Source organism: Mycteria americana, chromosome 2 (assembly GCF_035582795.1).
Source record: "Mycteria americana isolate JAX WOST 10 ecotype Jacksonville Zoo and Gardens chromosome 2, USCA_MyAme_1.0, whole genome shotgun sequence".
In the NCBI taxonomy this organism is placed as follows: Eukaryota; Metazoa; Chordata; class Aves; order Ciconiiformes; family Ciconiidae; genus Mycteria; species Mycteria americana.
The window spans coordinates 54216688-54240170 of record NC_134366.1 but is presented as its reverse complement, the minus strand read 5'-3'; the positions used below and the strand labels follow the sequence as shown (position 1 = coordinate 54240170).

At 40.2% G+C, this 23483-nt stretch overlaps 1 protein-coding gene across 1 annotated transcript in view; it reads right to left on the bottom strand.

The window, feature by feature from the left end:
* MATCAP2 (microtubule associated tyrosine carboxypeptidase 2) overlaps window positions 1–23196 on the bottom strand; it is a 28907-nt gene extending 5711 nt beyond the window's left edge. Inside the window, exons 1-6 of the mRNA XM_075493472.1 lie at window positions 22929–23196; window positions 15050–15732; window positions 4833–4976; window positions 2545–2677; window positions 1050–1355; window positions 430–527 (exon numbers count right to left, since the gene is read on the bottom strand). Of these exons, the coding sequence (XP_075349587.1) occupies window positions 430–527; window positions 1050–1355; window positions 2545–2677; window positions 4833–4976; window positions 15050–15732; window positions 22929–22953 (1389 nt within the window). The 5' untranslated portion in view covers window positions 22954–23196. The remainder of the gene's footprint in view (window positions 1–429; window positions 528–1049; window positions 1356–2544; window positions 2678–4832; window positions 4977–15049; window positions 15733–22928) is intronic.
* Between the last annotated feature and the right edge of the window lie 287 nt (window positions 23197–23483).

Genomic DNA, 23483 nt, shown 5'->3' with positions numbered 1-23483 from the left:
GAAAAACATCAGAGGTGACAACAGTGAGAGGAATTTGAGATTAAAAACTCTTTGTGGTGGAAGGGGATGCGTTAGCATCAAATGGTTAATTTTGTTTTCTGTTAGGACCACCACCTTATCTAGCACCTGTCCTGCTTGCCCAAGACAGTCCATTGTACTGCAAGTCAGGTAGTACCCTGTAAAGGGAGGAAAGGCAAGTCTGAGAAATATGACCATAAAATCTTAATCTGATAAGTGAGGAATGAGGAAAAGCTGGTAGAAATTTTTAGGACCTCAAATATTTGTAACTTGCACTGTGTAACACAAGGTGCTGTACGGAATAGAGATTTCTAGATCAAAGAAAACAGAGCACAATGACTCATAGCTCTTTACAGGAAGACTTGCTGAAATAATAAAACCGTACCCTCTGGTAAGAATGAGTCCACTCACCTTTCCAAGGGCTGTCAGAAGATGGAAATCAATGGACTCCCTGTATCTCAGGATTCGGAGGATGCCATCCAAGTACACCTGATCCTTATTGAAACAGCCTAAAAGGAATCAAGATACATTGTCCTCTATCAGGGTTTGTTCAAGGCATATTCTTAGAAGCCATTATGAGCAGAAGAATTTTATTTTCAAAAACTAGGTATTTATATTGCAGACTTTGAAAACCTTCCCAAAAACTAACTAGAAGGCTAAATCCACTAGCCAGAGAAAGAAATCAAGCACAGAAGATGGTGTCTGTGAATATCCACAGCAACTTTACATCTCTTGTAATAAACATGAAAGGAGGTCAAAGCTGTGAGTATGAACTTTTTCACAGTTTTGCAATTTACATTCCCACTTTCAACCAAAAAAATCCATTACTGATTCAGTTTGAAAGTCTCACGGATGTGCATTTTCAGCCTTGTTTTCAATAGCAGAAATCCTGCTGCCTCATTTCAGAAAGTGTGGAGTCCCATTTCTCCCTTTTGCAAAGGTTTTACTGTGTGACGTGATGAAGGAGCTCTGTGCACGTTCTGAAAACCTCCCTGAAGTACAAAAATAGAGAAGACAAATCGGGAACTCACCTGGTTGTGATGTGTCAGTCCACCCTCTCTTGGCTCGTACGCAGTAATCCCACCTAGTATTGGGGTCCTTGACAAATTTCCCCACGTCCTGGAAAAGCTGACTGAAGGACATTTGGCTAGCCTGATACACTGTGTAGTAGAGCAGGGCAGCCCTCCAAAGAAAAGGGTCTTTGCGGAACAGGACACTGTGAATGCTCGCTAGCCCCTCTTCTGTAGGGTTGATTGGTTTTAACCCGTGTTTTCTACGTCCATTCCAGTTGCACCAAGGCTGGCTGTTGTTGTTAAAACCCCGAAAATAATGAGTTCCTGAAAAGAAAGGAATATGTGACTTAGAACAGTAGCATCTAATGATTAAAAAAAAAAAGCTAAAATATGAAGGCAATGCCCATTTCAGAACTCTGAACTGGTAAGATTGGGCACTGGGAAAAACGCCAACTTTAGCCTTGCCTACAACAGAGAATTTTGTCAGAGGTAGATACACAGTGCAATTATTCACTTGCTGACTGCAAGTGGGACTCTTGCAAATGCCTAAGGAATACAAATGTCAGCAGGATTTGCGTTCCCAAATCCATGATAAGGAATTTTCAGAAGTGTCTTACATGCTGAATGTCTCTAGCATAGGCTAGGCATTGTAGCGAACAGAAGGAAGGAGAATCCAAGTAAGGGAGCAGAAATGTTGCCTCTTGAAGATAATTCAACAGCGCTACTGCAGCCTTGGAAGATGCTGTGTACCCTTACAATGGGAATAAGAGCGCTTCAAGGCAATCACAGGGCTTACTCCTCAGCTGAAATTCAGTCACTAGCCAAGTTTATCCAGTTTTGATGTACTTAACTAGAACAGATTCACTGAGAAGTTTGTAGAAATTTCTACATGCATGTAGAATGCAAAATCAAGGCAATCTTGCACTGGTTTACAGGTAGCTGGGTAAATTCTTTATACCTAAAGCATGCCTACATTTGCAAGCAGTGCAGCATAACAGAAGCAGATCTGTAAAGTGAAATGGCTGGTGCTGAGGTTGAATGGTTGCGCTGGTTTTGTTTCCCTTTTTTTACTCCAGACTAGCTCTAGGTTAGTCTCATGAACAAAATGTCCCTGAGCAGTGACAGCACAGAAGGTATGCCCTAGAGCATAGCTGCTGGGCTAGCATCATCTGAAAGGTTTACACTTTGTCTGCTCCAAGATTCCTTTGGCATGTGAACCTCTGTAGCAAGTGAGACTAGCTGGTAGACTTGCTTCAAAAGCTCACTCCTGATCTGACCTAAAATGCTAATTTACATGATCCCTAGGAATCCTCTAGTGGATTATCTTCCTTCTTCTGTGCTGTGCAGTGATAAATAGTTTCTCCTTCCCTTTAGCACACCTACAGAATAGGTTCTTTAGGCAGGGATGTTCCCTCCTTCTGCATATGTACAGTGCCTGGCCCTTCATTGCAAAGTAAGAAAGAATGCATGCAAGTACTCCCCTTTGCCTGAAGAACTGATGTCATGCTCATACCAATTTCATGTCTCAGCATCCCTTCCAGCCAGTGCTCTCGCGCAGTGGAGATATTGATAGTGAGAGTGGGACAGCCATTCACCACCGTCATTGAGGCTCGAGATAGCAGGTCCTCCGTGAGATGGACCACAATCTGAAGATGAGAGAGTTCAGATAGCAAAGAGCTCTCTTCGCGCTCCTGTTTCTGCTTTTTCCTTTGGCCCTTCCAGTACTGCATTTCTCTTTGGTCCCTTGCCCTTCACAACTCTTCCTTGCTACCAGCAATCACCTGTGAGAGACATTTCTGATTCCACTGAGCTACCCTAGTCACCTGTGCTGCTGACAAAACCTCAAACTATAGTGGTCTCAGCATGAGGGTTAAGACAGGCAGATATGAGACTGCAAAATTCATTATGGTAACACTGACTAGGTTGGGGAGGGGCATCAAATGCAGAGTAAATTAGAGACAATTACTTTTTTCTTAAACTGTGTCTAATTATCTTGGTATTACTGAGAACTGAAATATTTTAGATAAGCACACATAAATTCACTGGGTACCTATACACTTAACAGTCTGAAACCTTTTTTTAGTTGCAATTCTAAAGCCACATGAAGGAGAGGGGGAAGCACTGTGTACTTTGTTTCCTGATACATGATGTAGACTTGAAATATTGTTAAAATACTGGTATTGTTTTGTTTTATAAAAGAATGCAGTTCTTGTTTTCCTGTTTTCTCTTGGAAAATTAGAAATCAAAACAAAAAACTGACAGAGAAGGAAATTAATGCATATTGATATACATAGTTATTTGGGTTTAAAGAGAATTTTTAAACAAATGACTGGGAGGGAGAAGGGAAACTCTCTTTGTTGAAGACTAAGCACATTTTGCTTCAAGTAATGCCTAAAGAAAGTCCCCACAGTACTTCTCAGAAGTGCACAAGGGGGAGTACCTACAAGAGAGTTTTTTGTTTTTTTTTTTTACTATCAAATTAACAAAGAAGGACCCAGGGATCAAAGGCATTACCATGACACTTCCCTGTATTCAAAATCCACCATTCAGCTTCAAGTTCAACAGCAATCAGTCCCATAAAACTCTTATTTAAGATGCAGGAAAGAAAGGTAAATCCTAAAGCATTTAGATTTAAACCACCAGTACCAACTAGCTTTATCAACACCTTTTCAACTGGAGAAAGTATTTTTGTAATATTTTAGACCATACTAAGCGTGCTGTATTAACCGTACTTTTCAAAAGTAGTAAAGCATTTCATTAAGAATGACATGGCATGTTTGATGAGGGTTGTAGGATCCTGCTTCCATGAAGACAAACCAAGACAAAAATGAACGCAAAGGGAGATAAAAGCACAGAAAAGACCGAAAATGTAATTTTTTTCTGCTTGCTCTAAACTGTAGTTTTGTAACCTCATTCTTAGAAACACCAATAAAGTCTGGTATCAGTGTCAAATTACAGTATCTCAAAAAGGTGTGATGACTTTAACGGTTTCTCCTAATAATATTATGTTTACTAATTAAACCTAGTTTCCCAGAAACTAATTTTTGTCTATTGATCTCCCACTCCAGACTTGCCTTGCTCACTGCCAGCGATCTCATCCAAGTCTTGGACTGTGTCAGCTGGTGTTTTCATTTGGAATTCTCTTTTTATACATTCAATTTAATCTGACCCTTCCAAGCAATTCTATCTAACTCAGTCAAACCGGACTTTTAAAATCCTGAGTATAGGAAATAAGTTTTTTGCACAGGGCTCTCAAAAATTAGATGGTTAAAGTCAGGAAAAAGCAGCACTCAAACCAACTCAACAAACCAACTTCTTTCCGACATTTTTATTCACTTATGTAACTTTAATTTGTGCTGCTTCTTATAAATCAGTCTCTTGGGCTGCTGCTTATTTGTCTTGGCCTTTTCTTAACTCTCTTTCCTTTGGTGTAAGTAATTTGATACAAGAGAACGGATGGCAGAACTGATGAATAAATGGAAATATGCTAGTCTCCAAGTAGCTGAAAAAAGGAGGGAAGGAAGGGTGTCGTTCTTGGGTACTCCCAAAAGAGAGGAATTTAAGAACAAGCATATATGAATCAGGAAACAGGCTCAGAGAGATGGCTGAAGCATTCACGAGGAATTTGCATCATTTCAATTGTTCAAAAATTAGACTGGGCACAGCCATGAGAAAAATATGATGTAAGTAATATTCTTGTAATTACGGAGGAAAGGCCTCCCAGACATCTCTCAGGTCCATCCATGTGTAATTTCTAAGATCTACATAAATGTTTCTTTCCTGATCCAGTGTACGACTTACCTCACCAAGACAGCCTTCTTTCACCATGTATTTCCTGACGTGGTTCCAGATACGACTTTTGGTCAGCAAGCTGCCTCCGGTGGCCTGTTCAAATTTTTCATAGCTTCCGTATTTCTGCAATGTCCGCTCCATAATGTTAATGGACTATAAAATACAAAAGCATAGCAAATATGAATGCAGTAAGACCCCCGTGTCAGACTGGCATGTGTATTCTTTCTCTACCTCTCAATCTCTCTCTCTTCCCCCCCCCCCCCCCCCACCTTTCCTCTTTTTTTAAATAATTGGGAGTCATATCAAACCGTAGTCATTAGATATAGGCTGACACACTCTATAATCAATTTATATCGTCTTCAGACATACATTAATGCCAAAGTACTGAAAAAAGATTCTGATCAACTCATCTTGGACCCACATACCTCAGCACGACACAGATGATTATTAGTCTAGTGAAATAATACCCATTTTCTCTTTAATTTTGGAAATGTTGTGCAACTGCCTTGTAAATCAGACATAACAGGTCATAAGGACATTTGCAGTTTAAGTTGTCAGCATGTTTCTTTTTATGGTTTTCCAAAGAATTTTTAAAATATCAACTATTACTGTAATCTTGCTTCATTTCTTGGTATTTTCTAATTGAGGAATGCTGAACCATGATTAAGCAGATGTATAACTACAATTTTGATATTAATATTTCTACCAAAAATGTCTCCTTACAATGAAATCCTCCGTACTGTGGGTGTCTGTTTCAGAAAGGAGGAGAGAGAACAGGAACTTTATTCACAGAACTTTCATTTAAACCTTTCAAATATTTCTCTATAACCCTCTCAAAATGAAGGAGGGATGTTCCAGTAGGCAAATAAAGCGGTACCAACTTTAATTCTCTTATGTATTGCTGCTGGAAGAAGTCCTTTTTGGGTGGAAAGCAGAGCATGATGCCTATAACATAATCTGAACTCTGCATGTGGAAGATGATAGTGGTGGGGTGTGAAATGCTCATCCCCAGTAATCTACTTCCCAACATGTCATTTCACACCCTTAAAAGAAAATGTGGTATAGAATAACTTCTTGCCCAGCAATAGCCTAGCTACAGGAAACGGCTTTTTTCATAGATATGATGACAGAAGCTCCCAATAATCTCATAGAGAAAAAAATATTACTGATATTACCTTAAAAAAATCAATGTTCTTTCTAAGAAAATACCACTAATGATGAAGGTGGAAATCTTGCAGACTGAATCTCTTTTTACGTTGTACACTTAGATCCATGCATGAAGCTGATAACATGCTTGTTGTTTCCAGCTATGTAATTCTGACATTGTCAGATTGGCTTATTGTCCACAAAAATAGGATTCATTTTCTATCTCTCACAGCTGCTAACAATCCTATTGTAATTTTTTTCAAGTTGAAACTAAGCAACCCTGAGTAATTGCTACTGAAAGCTAGCTAGATGTATTCTTAAAGTCCTGTAGCTCTTTGATGAGAGAAATATTCATTACCTGAAAGCCAAAGAAATACTGCACCTAATGTTTAGTATTTCTTTGTCTGCCTCTAAAACTTGTTATTAAATTTGAAGGGCCTCCTGGTCAGATCTGAATTTCTTTTTCAAGAATGAAGAAAGCAGCATAATTTACTACCTTAGCACAGAGGAATAAAAAAAAAGAGTTAGTTTAAAGAAGGCTGTTGTTTTGGGGGGTTACGCAATCTGGAAACAAAGGATCTACCTGTGTCTCGCTGCTGTGGTCTCTATTCCTGCTGCACCCGAGTCTCCACAGTAAGTTTTTATTTACATGGGAGCAGAGGGCATATGCTGGAGAGCATTAATAGTGAATTGGAAATTGAGGCATAAACAGAAATCTGTTGCAACCATCACCCCTTGGCTGTTCCAAGAGTTATAGCACCAGCCCTTCAGGGACAGCCCAGCAGCACCACAATATGTTACTCGCAGAACTTGGTCACCAAGTCAGCGTGCGCGGCCTTACGAGAATGACTCTGGTAGAAACAGGCTCACCATAAAGCCACTGAGTGTTGTTACATGAACCCCGTCTCCTCTCACTGCCTCCTGTGTGGCCAAAACTCCCTCGCCACCATGCTGTTTCCAGCCATAGTTTCAGGCTTGACAGGGACTTGCACTGGACCCACTGAGAGCCTGGTGATATTTGGCTCATTCCTAGGATCTGGCTCATTTGGGCAGCTGTACCCCTGCAATTGCTGAAGCTACCATGAGTAAGAAGCGTGTGTTATGAAGAAAGGCACTAATGAGGAACACGTTATCTTTTCAAGTTTTCTTTATAAGATCAGGCGTCAGGATGTCTGAAGAGAGGTATCGTAAAAATGCCGTGCCACTACCTGAGCCACTGCAAACGATTTGGCTTTGCCCCTCCCTGTTACAACACTGCAATGAGCGCACACGGCAGCACAGCTCGATGTTGTGTGTTACGCAGCCCCACGCGGCACCGAAATGGGTAACTCCCAGGAGAATCAACAGGCACCCTGCAGACCTTTGGCTCAATTGTTTGCAGAGAAAATAAATCCTACTGCGTCTAAAGACAAGAGGCGATGGGGCTGCTGCTGTGAAAACTGCAACGTCCTTCTGCAACTTAAAAACAAATCATGTTTTTCAAGATGAATGTATTAAAAATAGAGGATGCACCCTCATCTGGTGCAAACTGGGTAGCTCTGGCATCATTTTGCCCACCCACTACTGTAGGTATTTGACAGAGGTTCATTGCTGTTGTTTTTGCTATTACTCCCATTAACTTACTGCACAGAAATATGAGTAAGGACAACTACACATCTGTACTGGTGACCTACAAGGTAAATGCGATTTTGGTTCCCAGTAACTTCCCCATACATTAGGTCTTGTAGGAATGCATAGGTGTGGCAGGGCCTAAAAGATTATAAAAAGAGATTAGAGAGGTCTTTCTATGTCAGTAAATAATAATTTTTTTTTCTTGTGAACAGTCAAGTCTTAACATTGCTTGTCATTTAAAAATTACCTCAGATAAATGAAGCAAGGTTAGTGTCTAAGTATTAAAAGAAGGAATACATGAATCCCTCAGGCAGGGGCTAATGTTTCTGGAGACTAATGACAATTGCTTCTAGCAAAATTTAGGATCAAGGGCTAGGTGTAAAGAACAAATTAGAGCAAAATCTAGTTCTTGTTTAATAGCTTGTATATTTTCCCAAAGGATTTTTTCCTTTTTTTTTAATTACATATGAATTTTTAACTTCTAAAAACATCGGCTGTTTTATAAATTTTTCAGTGTCTGCAAATGCTGAGGCATTTTCCTGCCTTACACAAAATCCTTGGTTAATGAAGCAACCCAAAAATGCCTGCCCCCTATCCCAGGAAGTTTATTCTCAGGTGGCAGCCTGAGTAATTCATGATATCAGTTCTTCAGTTTCCTTTGCAAGGTGCCAGATCCTTAAGATATTAATGTTGCCTGCTAGTTGTTCGGTGTTTCTGGTTTCTCGGAACAATTAATTAACTTCACTTGCTCACTCTGAAAGAAGAACTCTCTGAATTAATCTTTTGGCATGAAATTTGTCTTCATGACTTGTTGATATTAAATTTCAATAAAATCTATTAGATTAAACACACTAAGTACCCACTTAAATTCTTTGATGCTTAAGTGCCTTTGAATGTGCACCCGTGATTTCTGTTCCTGAAGAGACTTGCTGCCCAGCAGCACCACTTTTTGTCTCTCAAACCTCTTCCTTTTCTCCCCATCTCTTCCTGTGGCCAATTCTATCTCTCAGTAATAAATTCTGGAAAAAAATCATTATAATTAATAGCATTTTATAAAAATCACAGTGAGATGAAGACACAAGATGCAATAGGTGGAATGGTTTGGCTTTAAATTCTCTGAAAGTTATTTAACGCAGGAACTGATAGAGGGATGGATGTTCCTTTCAAAAGTTGCCAGGATTTGGTTCTTTCCATTTTAAGGGATCATAAGACATCTTTCAGAAAGTAACCAGCACTCAGGCTACACATCTCTACTAGTAAATCAAACAAGGCCAGTCGAGTAGGGGTGGATGAGAGCAGGTTTGATGAAGAAGAGGACTGCCAAAACTATTTGAGACCAAGGGGTCAGTTTCTTCTCAACACGAAAGCACATAAAAATAAGGGTGTTTGAGAAGGGCATGTAAACTTTATTAACCAGTTCTCTGTTTTGTCGCTGTTTATAAAGACATTACTACTATGAGATACAGCTTTATGTAGGTTTGTTTGGTGGTGTTATTCCAGGGGACTCTCCTGCCTTAGTCAGAGTGCAGGTATTTTCTAAAACCACCTAATCACAACAAACAGTGAGAAAACAAGCACTGAATGTGCCTTAAAATTCCTGCTTGGCCATCCATTTCAGCAAACTCCCTGGAGCTGAGACCCATGGGTACCAAGGGAGGCAGCATGAGTTTGGGAGTCAGGAGGCCTGAGTTCTAGCTCCTCCTGCCTGCTGGCAGGCACCCTCCTGAACTCTCCCCGAGCTGTTTTAAGGCTTTTTCTAAAGTGCTGTGAGACACTTGAACCAACAGCACAATGTAAATAGCAGGTTTTCAGAGATATATTCCCCCTGAAGAAGCACAGACCTACTTTGCCCTCTCCCACTCAACCCCGTGCACTGCTGACAGCTTCAAGGGGAAATGTGAGACACTGAAGGGTGCCTCGTCTACCTTATGTGCCACGCTGAGTAAGCTATATCCTGACACTTCAGCCACCTCCAAGTAGATGTGGCAAGTTTGAACCCATGCATGTTGAGAAAGTCATTAAGCTTAAGCCTCCTCATTGCTGAACATGCATTCTCTTGGTTAGGAAACTACTGAGAAGGGTGCTCACGACTATCACCTTCTCCCTTGACTCTGTCTCAAGCAAAACAGAAGTCCCAATAATTCTTTCCCAGTGGGCAGGTGTGACTCTGCACACACTGAAACAACAGGGCGAGCCATCACACACACATTACCACCAGCGCACAAATCCCTGGGGAGTGGCAGATTGCCCCGGTGCTGAGATGGGCCCCGTTCCCAGTGATGCTGCTGGTTTTGACACTTCTTGCCACAACCACCACAGCTGGTGGTGGCTCCTCAGGGGAAAAGGTTTGGCATATTTTTGAATCCAAGGCACTGGATTCAACACGGAGCCCTTCATTCGGGGTTCTGCACCTGTCTCTGAGGTGAGATGACTCTAAGTCAGGTGTTGCAAGAACTTGCTGGGAAAGGGGGAAATCCAGACCAGCATGCCAGCTCTTGCCTATTCCAGCATCCAACTGTGAACTTATTTTCCAGCCTCTGGGCCAGCAGAAAGCAAGGTACTGATATTGCCACAGTTCCTAAGGCCAAACTGTAAACTCTTCAGCAACAGCTAAAAAAATGGAAGAAAAGAAGGACTGCATGGCTGTACCATGGTTACTGGTTAGGAATAGTAATTCCTGTTCTTTTCATTATTATCTAAAAGGTCTGGTTTAATCCCTCTTATCGCTACCAGTGTGCCAAAAGAAGCAGCAGTCCCAAGACAAGTCCCCTTGCACAGCAAACTCCACTGTTGCTCAAGAAAGTAATGACACAGCAGCACTAACAAGAGCAAGACAAGGCTCTGTTTAATTGACAGATTTAGGTTTTGGTGGTGGTGGTTTTTTTAAAAAAATTATTTACAGCCAAGTAGGTCTCTGAATCCCAAGTCTTTCATGTGCAGCAACACAGCTTAGTTACTTGAGCGTTACTGTAGATACATGTACTGATAAGACATGCTCATGGATTGTTTGAGGCAACAAGGTTAGAAAATGGGCTCAGTGACCTAGGATTCAGCCCCCTGCATTCAGTCAGCTCGTCCTACATTCAGAAGCAGCTCTGCTACAAAAGGCTTGCAGTCTCTGTTGAGATTTGTGAGACAGACAAGGGCTGCAGGCACCATTGCTTTCCTCCCTGCATAGCTTATTTGCTGAGGGGAAAAGCTTCCCAGCTGCATCCTTAGGTAACACTAAGCTGTACCAGATGGGACTTGTTAGTCTAATCAGCAGCCATAAAATGGTGGCTGCCCTCCTTTTTGGGGTCAAGTAGAAAGGAGAGAGAGAGGTAAGAGTGTGGGTTTTGAGGCTAGTCTATTCAGACGGTCATATTTTCTGGTTTATTCAGTTTTTACAGTGGCTTTTCTTTTGCATGCTTGATCTTTGCATGATAGAGTGTGATTTAGAGCTGGTAGAAATATTTTTAATGAAAACTTTTCAAATACTTTACAAGGAATTAAAAATTAATACTCACTTGGTTTTTGTATGAGACTGTGTCCTGAAATAAACCTATACTCCTACTGTAGTATAACCAGAAGTGACCTACTGTCTTTTCTAGTAGAAGAGAGAAGTCTGTGTAGGACCCTGAGAACTTACGCTACTTGGATAGCCTGATATGCTTTGTGTTATATGTTAATGTACTTTATCTATAAATCTCAATTTAGGAGGGAGTTTGTTGCTAGTGCAGAATGAGGTGTTTTACAATTAAGTGCTCTTACAGCCAGTGATACATTATTGAATCTTCAACATGCCTAAGCTGTGACATCACCTGGACGTTGCAAGGGGTTACTCTGTGTCGAATGTCTTGTTGTTTAGCCTTCCAGCTCCACCGAACTATTTTTCCAACATGTAATAGATTTACTAATTGTAGGCAACTCGTATTAATGACTTAAAAGGTGTGTAATACTTGCAACATGGCACAACTGATTTATTTATTTTTTAACTCAAAACTACTATATTTTTATGAGTACAAGGGAAAAGGATATACAACTCTTTCACGAGGGGATTACTCAATCAACAAAATGATGATTTTTTTTTTTAAATATATATGTATATGAAAAGATTTCCTGCCTTCACATACAATTCAAAGAAATAGGTGTTAACGCATAGGTTACTTGAAGTTGCAACTTCCTTGCTGATTGTGGTTCAGCAAATTGCAACTGTTAAGTCGTCTGCTCTGCAAACACCTGGGACAATTACTTCTAGCTAAGTATTGCCACCTCTAGCATCTGTGCAAAAATAACAAACACATTAGGTGTTAAGAAAACTTAACAATGAAGGACAAGTAGTTTGAGCCAGAAGGAGTGCTAATAAGAAAACTTTCATAGCACTTAGAGCACACAGTTGCTGTACTGACCTTGAAACATGGCAATAAGAGAATTAATTTCTGTAATATTACAGATGTCAATCAATGTGAAAAGCTGCAAGTCTGCATGCTATTTTTTATTCTTGAGTTCTCTTCCCTAAAAGCACATATTGTGTGACTCATGAAAGAACCTTATTATGAAGAAAACAAGATAAAGTAGAAAGAAACAAAGAAACAGAGCAAAGTATGAGAAGAGACATGTTAAAAATATTATTTTCAAATGTATTAATAGTTTTAAAATGTTTACCCTATGTCTGTGAAAAGCCAATCGATAAAAGTGTTGGACTGTACCCAAGGTTTAAAATCTTTGATCTGACTAGAGGCCTGAGGGTGAAGTGGGTGCTCACAAGCCTGTGCATTCCTCATTCTAACATTGCTGTGTTAATGGCTTGCAAATCCATGGTGTTGTCTTAAAAAAAAAAAAAAAAAAAAAAAAAAGGCAGCAGGGTGTGATTCATCTTCCAGATATGTTGCAGTAATGCTATATTAACCAGTTCCACAGACATGCACAAAAGCAGAAAGGGCGATAAGAAAACACAATCTGTTTTAATGTCCTAGCAGGCTATGCACAGTTGCGGGTAAAAATATTTTTCAAATAATTAAAAATCTTCTGATATGTCATGTTTTCAGCTCATTTCACTGAAGTGTCCTAAAAGCCCCCTATAAAATTGGTGAGTTGTCAGTAAAAAGATGGTTTTATAGAGATATTAGTCATAGAAGAGCAAGCAAGCGTAAGTTTCTGTAAGCACCTTTTATAGAATAAAATAGGAATAATTCCATTTCTGTTCACACAAAGCAAAGCTTCCCAAAATAAGTACAGCAACAAATGAAAGCCAAAAATGTTTCAAAAACCAAAACTGAATTTATCCTTGTTGCAGGAAAAAGGGTGACTACATGCCATTGTGTTTTTGCTGCAGACCTGAATCTTGACACTGTGAGTACTTTTTTTGCAACTGAAGTCATCTTTCCTGAACTTAACACTTCCTGTAAGATACCTATGTGTTTCTTCTGACAAGTAAAATCTGCGTGGAAAAAAACAATAGCACTGAGGAAAAGCAAGTGCTCATATAATATTTGCTGATTAAAATTTTGATTAATGCTGCTTTTTCTGGATAGTAAATTTGCATGAAATGAAATTCCAATTTGCGTGGAGATGAAAATTTCTAAAGCTAGTTGTAGATAAAAGAGAGAGTGCCACCTGCTGGGCTTGGAGCTCTGTTAAAGCTGGTTTTCTGGTTATTTATATGAAGTGCAGGATATTGTTGTTCAGTATTAATAGGAGCTGAACTTTGGAGAAATGCTTTTCTTGCTAAAAATTTCTGTAACTTAAACTAAATCTTATGCAACAATTTGTATACTCCTTGGTAAGTTTCAGAAATATCATACTTCATTGAATATTAAATTCTTCACTGCTTTTTATAAAGTTGTTATAAAACCTTTATTTTCCCATGCTTTGTCTGTGAAGTGAAAAAGGTAGAGTTGCAAATCGGAATAATACTGAGGAATCATTCATTATTAAAATATTAATTATTTAGGTGTGTGGGGGGGTTTATTAAAAGAAGGGTAAATCAATGACAGGCCTGCTCTGTAAAATCATCGTGCATAAAATAATTTTTAAGGCTCTACTACCTCAAACTGAAAGGGATAATTTGCTTTAAATTCAGTTTGACAAATTAGTTATTGTTGATTTGCTGTAATCTATGATTAATGTTGCTAACATTGCTATAAAAATCAAAGGAAAACTTGCTAAAAATCCCTAGTCAAGGAGTGGTTTTATTTGGTGTCAGTATGATTTAGTTGGTTATTTAGAAGCATGGAAGCTGATTTGAAGAACAGATCAGCCATTCACTGTTCTCATAAAGAAAATAAATTCTTAATGAAAACCCAGCCACTGAGTTTTTAACATATACAGATATTTTTAATGTGAAAATGCAGATGAAGCCTTACAATACAATGACTTAATAGGAAATAACACCTGTGTGCTTTCTTGGATTTGAAAAACAATGTCAGACTCTTCACAAGTCAAGGGTCAGTTATTAGAATCCACAGTACTTTAATTCATTTGCACCAGGAATTTTGGGGGTTTTAAAGTGAAATATTCCTATCACAAAGAAGTGAAACTCATGGAATGGCAGGATCTCTTCCCAAGTTAAGTATCACTTGACATATGAGCTTCCCTATTTAAAAAAGCTTGTGAGACTTAATAGTTTAGAAAGATCTTATTTCTTAAAAAAACAGGAGTGGGAAGAGGACTGTTTCTGTTATTATATAGATAAGCATTGGTTTTTGTTACTTAGGTCAAAGTTGAAAGGAAGATGTTTTTTGTTGTCCTCCTTGTTGGTTTTTGGTTTGTGGTTTTTGGGGTTTTTTTTGTTTGTTGGTTTGGTTTTTTTGTAACTCAAAGACAGGTAGGAAGCCAGGGCAGTTACACAGAACAGGAATGTCTGTAGCTATGTTACCACTGTGGTTGAGTATTATGGGGAAAAAAAAAAAGAGGGGGGGGGGGGGAAGGATTTCTTTTAAATTTTACTTATCTCTGGAATGGATTTTCAATCTGCTGCTTGATCGAGCCTAATGTAAGGCAAATATCCTTTCAAAGTTGATTAAAACAAAGTACATCAACATATGCTTATCCAATAACCGTGACCTCAAATAATTGCTATGCCCTCCCAATCCTGGCGTCATCAAGAGGATTGGCAGGATTTCTACACTGCTTTTTTTCCTCTGTTTATTAAAGCCTATTTAGACACTGTATTTTTCCTGTATTTGACTCTGCTTCATTGCCTAAAAAGCTTTCTTGCCTCATTGTTTCATGTAAACCCATTTGTAAGGAACTGTGCCTTTATCCTATATAGAATCCTGTAAAAATATTAGGAAGGCTTTAATTTTTTAATCAAAAGGATTTTCTTTCAGTTCTACTGTTGTATTCTCATCATCGATGCATTTCTCAAACAGTAGGGGAGGATGATAAGCGGGAACAACTTTCACTTCCTACAAAGCCAAATACCACCTTTACAAGTGTAGGAAAAAACAAAGTAATCAGTGGAAAAAGAGGAAAAAAAGTAACTATACCTGCTTAAGAAATCTGTCAGATGCATGGCTATGCTTAGCTAACACATTTGGCAAAGCAGGGTTTGCATATTCAAACTGAGGATTGTATGTGAATTCTGACTTGAAGAATTTCATTTTCTCTTTCTCCACATTGGAAGGTTTGATTGCAGTCAGCAAACAGAGTTTTCGGCCAGAGGTATCTCCCTCTTTTCCATGGCTTTTTGATGACTGGGGTTGCTTTGGCTTTGTTAGATTAAAATGCCTCTTAGCTCTACTTCTGGGTCGAGGTGGTAGTCCTGTGCTGTTCCCTGCAACTGAAATGCTGTTTGTAAACTTCATGCTGGTAGACACCGGGCTAGTGATGATGATGGAGGGCTGTCCATTTGTGCAGTACCATCCACTGCTGAGCAAGGGTAGTGGGACCTTGATTTTGCGGTGCTCATTGTTTCGCGAGGTGGTAGAACACTTTGTAGTTTTTCTGTGTTTCTTGTGGTGAGCAGATGACTGCTTTTGAGTCTGGTGTTTTTTCTCCTCTTTGCTCTGCAGAAGGACGTTGTAGCTACTGGTTCCTGTCGTGAAAATGTCCTTAAGGATCCCAGAAGGTGGGTGCTGGAGGCTGTTTTCATTATTAACGTTCACCTTATGTTCTTCTGGACTCAGGACTGATTTCTTAGAAAGCTCTGTCTTAGGCCAGTGAAGTTTTTCTGCATTGAGGGGGGGGAAAAAAAAACCTGAGGACAAATTTGATGGTTTCACACAGCAATGCTAATCTTAAGGACTCAAAACTGCAACATAAATGAAACACAGAACTTGTCTTAACTGCAGTCACATCAAGTTAATCTTGAATTCTAGACATGTGGGAGAATTGTGTGTGTGTATCACTTCTGAACAATTAGACTGGGACTTGTAAGACCTAGCTAAACAAGTATTTTATGCTTGCTTGTCCATGCACGAGTGCACTGTTTGCAGCTAAGAACTAGTTTAAAACAAGACTCTGTGCGGGACTTTATGAATGTTTACTGTTACGTTAACAAATTTTTAGTTTTGAGCAAAACCCGATTGATCTCATCATGCAAGGAAGGCTTTCTGTATGGATAAAGAATAACTTAAAAAATAGGGAACTATATAGGAGTATGTAAGCAGTATTTACAGTGAAGTCCCACAGGGATCTGTGCTGTGATATAAGCAGTCTGGTGTGGTCTCATCTGCAAAATCTGATTCATAGAATTTACTCTCAGAAAGGATGAGAACATTGGAATGGGCCAGCCACTGTGAACAATTTGCAACACCATGTGCATAGTAATATAAGTTTAGAAGACTTCAGTTTCACGTATTCCTTCTTAATACTGATAGTCAGCTATATTTAAAGAGGAGAGAGAAGAGAGATCAGCTAGTTATAAACACACCCCTGAGAATCCTTATGACAACACTGTCATTTCATCTCTTCAAAGTTGTTCTACGATAACAGCTGGCTTTAAGAAAACACTTGAGAAGAATCACTGTAAACTAAACTGAATGCAAGAAGCAAATAAGGTTCCTTTAGTGAATGAACCCTCCTTTCTTGCTCTAACCCCTGGCATAGCCTTCAGGGGGGACAGGTCCCTGGTGCAGCACAGCTGCATGGAAAAGTCATTAGGAATTAAAACTGTATTTAACATTTGTGCTGCCTTGTTAGAGAGAAGTGACCTCTCTTCACTGCTTCTAGCCATCCCCTCCTCTCGCCAACCAGTTCATCCTAGAACATTAGGTGAGCTGGAAGTAGGGGCACAAATAAATCCTGCCGCAGAGAAACGCTTTCTACTTCTACACCTAAAATGAAAGGATTCACAGAACAGGAGACATGGCCGGAGCTTGATTAAAGCCCACAAAAGGGATTTGAGCTTCAGCCCACAGTTATACATAGCTGAGCTGTAATTACTTTACATACCGTAATTATACTCTGAATGAAACATTAGCAGGAGATCATTAAATGCCTCCAAGGGACAAAAAAATCAATACTAGTTTAATTTCAGCTTTATTTTCACAGTAAAATTAGGTTTTGCTCCCAACATAAGCTCTATGACAATGTATTTCATGCTGTTGGACCTCTATCAGTTCCATGTCAATCTGTGTTCCTCAGTTCTCCTGAAGGTGCTGTTCTAAAAAGCAAAAAGACAGAGGTCCTATTTGCATCAACACATGATGGGAAACCTGCAGCCTGGGTGTTTCCCCCACTGGAAAGAGAGAGAGAGAGAAGCATTAGATCATCCTCTTGCACTAAAGCATGCGTATCTTAAGCAAGCTCATTTTTCTTTCACAGTAAGTTTGCGAATCCTCTTTCTATGGTTGGTGCAGGAATGCGCTCCTTGGCATTCCTGTTCAAATTCTGTCAGATCATTCTCATCGCATATGTGACAACCCACCTGCATGGCTTATTTTGCTTTACCATAAGCTGTAGCGGGGAGGAACTACAGTTCCCATCATGAGGAAAACAACATCAAATATGCAGCCAGGATACTCTGCAGTGGGCATTAATTTATGTGTGTACCTATCTACAAACAACTACTATAAAATGAGGCATTTTTTTGGACAACAGAGTAAGATGACAGCTTGCACATATTTCTTGGCAAGTATTTACAATTGACTGCAGGCCTGCACCAAGTATTACAGTACAAGTATCCTTACTTTTAAGAAGGGGAAATGAAAGGCAAGGTTTCCAGAATGTCTGAACACAGAAATATTAAATTTCTGAGCATGTGACTCTGCTTGTGTAGACAAAATTGAAGTTGGAAATTAAAGAGGTACTTCTTAAAATACAGACGAGAGATAACAATGTAATGCTAGCTGCAGTAATGCTTTACCTTCTCTGCTAATAAATTCTTCAAAAGCCACAAAGAGCAGAGAAGCCTTAAGTTGCTACTACACAGGGAATATTTTGAATTAATACCACATGTGTATCTAAGAAATTATAAATAGAAAAGAAAAAAAAACAGAAACAGAATTCAAAGAAACAACTCAAAATTACCTTAATCCCCCCAAGCTCTTGTGTTGATCCAGTACCAAAAATTCATTACAGTAAGCTTTCAGAGCTAAGTAGTACAGTTGGCCAGTAATAAATGTATTTATATCTAGATAACTTCTGAACATTGCAAGTCAGAATTCTCTTGCAAGTGTCACAAATGGTCATCAAGTGCTTAACATGCACTGGCAGGTTTCACATGCACATGGTTGACATCAAAAATAGTTGTCCCCAAATCTGTAGTTACTTTATATGTGCAAACTCATAGCAAAGTGATTTTTCAGCTGCCAAACTAAGCGTGGCTGTCCTTAGTTTTCTTCTGACTAAATAAGGATGCTGTTTGGTGCATGTTTGTACTGGAAACCTAGAATCAACAGATAATCCTGCAGATCTGAAAGATTATATTGGATAACACTGTAGTTTTCACAGAAGTCATTTAACTGCCATTCTAAATTTTTTGATTGGTCCTGTGAACATAATTATTTTACAGAATAAACTACAAAATATTTGAGACAATGTCAAAATCATGTTGCAAACCACCAAATTTTAAAGTTTTTTCCAGTACGCTTTTAAAATCTGTAACAGTTATCATTTTAAACTCACTTACAGATGTAAGTCAGACAGCATCAACCAAACTAAAAATACACTGTATTCTAGGAAACTTGACTTACTAAACTATATCCAAGAGTTTCCAAGGATTAGCAATACCTGGTAATTGAAACAGAGGTCTACTATTCTGAATATAAAATCAATTCATTGCACAGCCTGTGTTCTGAAAATGTGCTTCAGTGTTTCAAAAAGTACTGAGATATCATACTGCTATAAAGTAGCCAGTCAGAGAATGAATTATCAACCCACATTAATTACATGGATTGGCTAGCAGTGATTTCCAGCTTTTAAACTCTGGATACCATAGGACAGATGTCAACAGATTACTTCTAAAAGGTCTGAAAAAGGCAAACCGTACTATGGCATAACTCTATCCTGCATATCATGCTACATATCATATAGGTTTTATCTCTTGTATCTCATCCATGTGTTACATGTGTTCTGAGAAGTACAAATTTGAATTTTCTGACTCTACATATTTCTTTGGGGTTTTTTACAGTTTTCTGCTGCAAGAACATATGCCCAAGCCTCCAGTTACCTTTGAGAACCTCCCTAAAAATGTGTAATTCATGTAAAAAGATTCTCTTCATTGCACTGGCTTCCAAACATTTGAAGTCACAAAGCCCCTAGTCCTTCAGCAAGTAAAAAACCCCACAACAGAACTAGCATAGTCTCTCCCAAAAAGATTTTCCATCATGTTTACTTCCATTTATTTATATTTTGTTCCTCTCTGCAACAACATAGTAATAAAAACATAGCTCCTAGAGACACTGGTGAATTTCTAAATGAAACAATCTGCCAGGTTTGGAGTGGAAGGTGATGATGTAGAAAGAAGCAAGGAGGGTGCAGAAGAGCTGCCTGTTCCCATTTTGGCATAATTAGGGTACCAAAGGACAGAAAACCCTCCTGTTCAATGGAAATTTGGTCTGTCTTGGGCCAGAGCAGAGCTCTGCCCCTCTTTGGAGCCACTGTGTTTGGTTTCTGCTACCCTATAATGTGGGTTAGCAGGGCAGCCAGCCAGAGGCAACTCCCCCCATGTGTCTAAAGGATCTCACACAAGAGAAGGTCATGCCCTAGCCAAAATACCATTGTTTTCAAAATATCTGCTGGAATTGGCAGTACTGGACTTACTCCATCCTGCAGATACAAATGTACTCTGTGTCACAGAACACTACAAAATACCACAGGCTTGATTTTGCCAACAGGGGAGTTTTACCCCTGTGTAACTTAATTTATATACATATAGCTATTCCAGTGTCTCAGGAGTACTGTAGAAGAGATGTACCCCAAGACTGCTAACATTGGGTATATGGGAACCACAAATCTCATTATAATTCTGCACTAATGAAATACTTTCCATGTCTAAGTTGCACCCCAGTCGCTAGCTTTGAATCTTATAGCATCACAGACACTGCCTAATCTTCTCAGAGGTTGTTAGGAAAAATATGCTAGATTTTATGTTATATTCAGGGGCTAGGTTATATTATTGGTTTCCATCCTTTAGAAATTGATGAATTGAGCTAATCTTTTAATATGTTGTATTGAGCTAATCTTTTAATATGTTGAGAGCGTTGTAGAAAAATCTTCCTCTAGGCTACCGGGTAGCTACTATCCAAGCAGCTTCTTAAATACCCATTCCATAGGTGGAATGAGGTTAATGATAGATATTTGTGGGCACAGATCTCTCTGTCCAACTAGCCTTGCTCTAAAAAAAGTAGAGAGCTCCTGTGGTTTTCAAGCAGCTGTCACGCAGGTTATATATGCATAATGGACAAATCCTTTCTGAACTGCAGGTACGATTCTTAAGGTGCTTAGCAAAGATGTTCTTGGAGCAGTTCCTCTTATCCCAGGAATGCAATGGTCTGAGCCACTGCTTTTGGTTTTCAGTTCACCATTACCCTGTTAGAATACGCTTGAATTTCTTCTTGTTCAAAATCAGAAACCACTTCCAATAGCTTGACTTGAATTTTCAAATTTATAGAAATGCAAATAATGTATGTGATCTGTCTGCAAGTAATAAGAAAATAGTGAAGTTTGAAACTGAGAGATGAGAAGAAAATACACGGATGTGACAAGATTCCTCCTTTGACACATTTTGCAGATGTACAATTACATTACAAAGAAATATTTATCTTAAATATTCAGATAATATTAATAGATTAACAACTACCTGTCGTTTATGAGCTCTAAACTGTATGGTTTGTGGGTGCAGAGGGCTGTAGACAGAATATTCTGCAAAAAACAGGCAACAGAGAGTGTTGTATATGAATCTGTAATGTTCCACTGCCTCTCAAATACTACAGGCTTATGTTTGTGGCATAACAGAATCTGACCAGAATCCTGTAGTATATTTCCTCACCACTATAAGCACCTGTAAGGTTTACAAACATTCAAGCTTTGAACAGAAAGTATCAGGCAATTTGAATTAGACAGCAATGGAAGCTTTGTCTATAATGACTGAAAATGGGTTTAGCTGTAGAATTAGTCAGTGAGCTTCCATAAAAACACTGGTGCCAAGCTATTTCCTATTTTCACAGCATATTAGTTACTAACTATGTATGATGTTGGCAACTTTGACGTTTAACCTAAGACTTTTTTCCCCCAAAAAATATCTACTTATTTACGTTCCTCCTGTAACAGTGTTATTTGTCATTCAACTTTAATTCTGAACTCTAAAACCAAGGGCAAGTTTCAATGTGAGCCAATGTGTATGTCTGATTCATTAACTGCCAATGTTTGCAAATAACTCTGAAATATCTAGCATTTACAGGACTCATTGGCATGATTTTGCACTGCGCAGTTGGTTTTCTTCTTTAAAATTATAATGATATTTAAGATGTACACCTTCTACCTGAAAAAAAAAGTATGAACTGACTTGCAAGCAGTTTCTTGCATGTTTCTACACTGAAATATATTATGTAACTGACTCCAAATTCAGGTGCTTCAAATTAAATTACATGAGCACAGTAATAATCAGTAGAGGTGAACACTTGGCCCTAATGAAATCAAGTAACAAACTCCCATTGATTTTAATAGACTTGGGATACAATCACAAAACACTGATTATAGATGGACCTTCACAGGATGAAACTCCCATCCAAGCAGATCTAGCTTGCTCTACTGCCGCACAGGTGTGTTCAGGAATATTTGATGGAGGGGTATGGAATCAAAATAACTATCTTTCCTTTTAAGAATTCTCAATCCTTTAAAATTACAGTTGCTGTTATATGTCCCTAGGGATGCTCCGTTTCATTCCATGAACTTTATTTCTACTTCCATTACCTGAAGTAACATCCTACACAGATGGAACATCTGTGTACAGATCCATGTACAGTAACATCCATTCACAGATGGAACAGCATATAAATTACGCAGAGAAAGAGTAGCTATAAGAAATCTTAATTATGATCGTAACAGTATTGTATGAGGGGACACTAAGACATCTCCACCAGATCTCTTCTAGATAGATTTTCCCCATGACAAAGTAACATTGACTTGAAGCAGCTGAAGTAATGACACATGAAATGACATCTAATTTAAACAAGGCAAACATCTGAGTGAAAAATCTGTTTTGCAGAAGCTACTGTATTGTAGGTTTTCCTACATACCACATAGACACAGCACCAAAGATATGTGCTGTGGTTTTCTGTGGTATCAAATACTTCTCCATATTATTGTTATATAGTCAGAATACAGGTTTTTATATGCACATATTATAAAGATTTGTTAACTTCTCTGAAAACATGGCAAAGAGGAGAACCAGAGAGTGAAAGACACCAGATAGAATTAGTAATGGTTTTATTAGCATTCTTAATTGCACCTTCTGTCCCTCGCTCCACTGAAAGGCAGGCAGGCAGGTGTCACCTCCACGCTCCCCAGTGTCCCCGGGAAGGGATAGGGCCCACAGGTAAAACAGGTATTCACCGACAGGACTCCTGCTTCGCCGTCTTTCCTCAAGACAGGTAGGCGCGAAGCACCTTCCCCTCGTCCCCACGGAGCAGGTACGCTCACGGAAATCCCTCGGCACCTCCTCGGGTGATTTTTTTTTTTTTTTTTTTTTTTTTCTTTCCTGCGAGGGAGCCGCTACCAGCACCCTGCCTGCCCCACCGCCAGCCGCTGTGGAGAGTGCCTGAGGGGCCGCGGGGAAAGCGGCCCCACCTTGCCCCTCCTCCTGCCGCCGCAAGCCCCTCGCCGAGCCGGTAACGCCCCAGCCGCCCCGGAGGCGCAGCCGGTGCCCGGTCCCGCCTCAGGCTGCCGCTCCAGGAGCGGCTGGGGGCCGGGGGCGGTACTCACCGGTGACACGGATGGACTCCAGCATGGTGCTCCGCCGGGCAGCGCCGCTGCTCTGTCCCGCTGGCTTCCCTCTGGGCGTCGGGCTCCCGCCTCCTGGGCGGGGAGGAGCGGGAAGCCCTGAGGGGAGGCGGGGAGGGAGGCAGCGAGCGGCGCCGGACGCGGTGGGGGCTGTGCCGGCCTCGACTCCTCATCAAAGCCGGCCCGGCCCCGCGGCGGCCGAGGGAGCCCGGCTGGCCCCGGCCTGGCAGGCAGGAGCCGCGCGAGCGGAGGGCCCGCCCGGCCCTGCAGACTACAAGTCCCGGCATGCCCTGCGCCGCCCGAGCGCTAGCGTGGCCGGGGCGGGGGGCGAGCTGTATCCTGGGAGCTGTAGTGCAGGGACAGGGCGGCGGCGGCGGCCGGGCGGCCCTGCCGGTGTCCTGGGGCGGGCGCCGAGCTGCTCCCAAAAACATCGCCGAAAGAGCCCGCTTTATCACACCGGCACGGCTTAGTGTGAGGTGCCCGCAACGTCGACGGGTTGTCAGCGTCATCCTTTGCAGGAGTCTAGTAGGCATAACT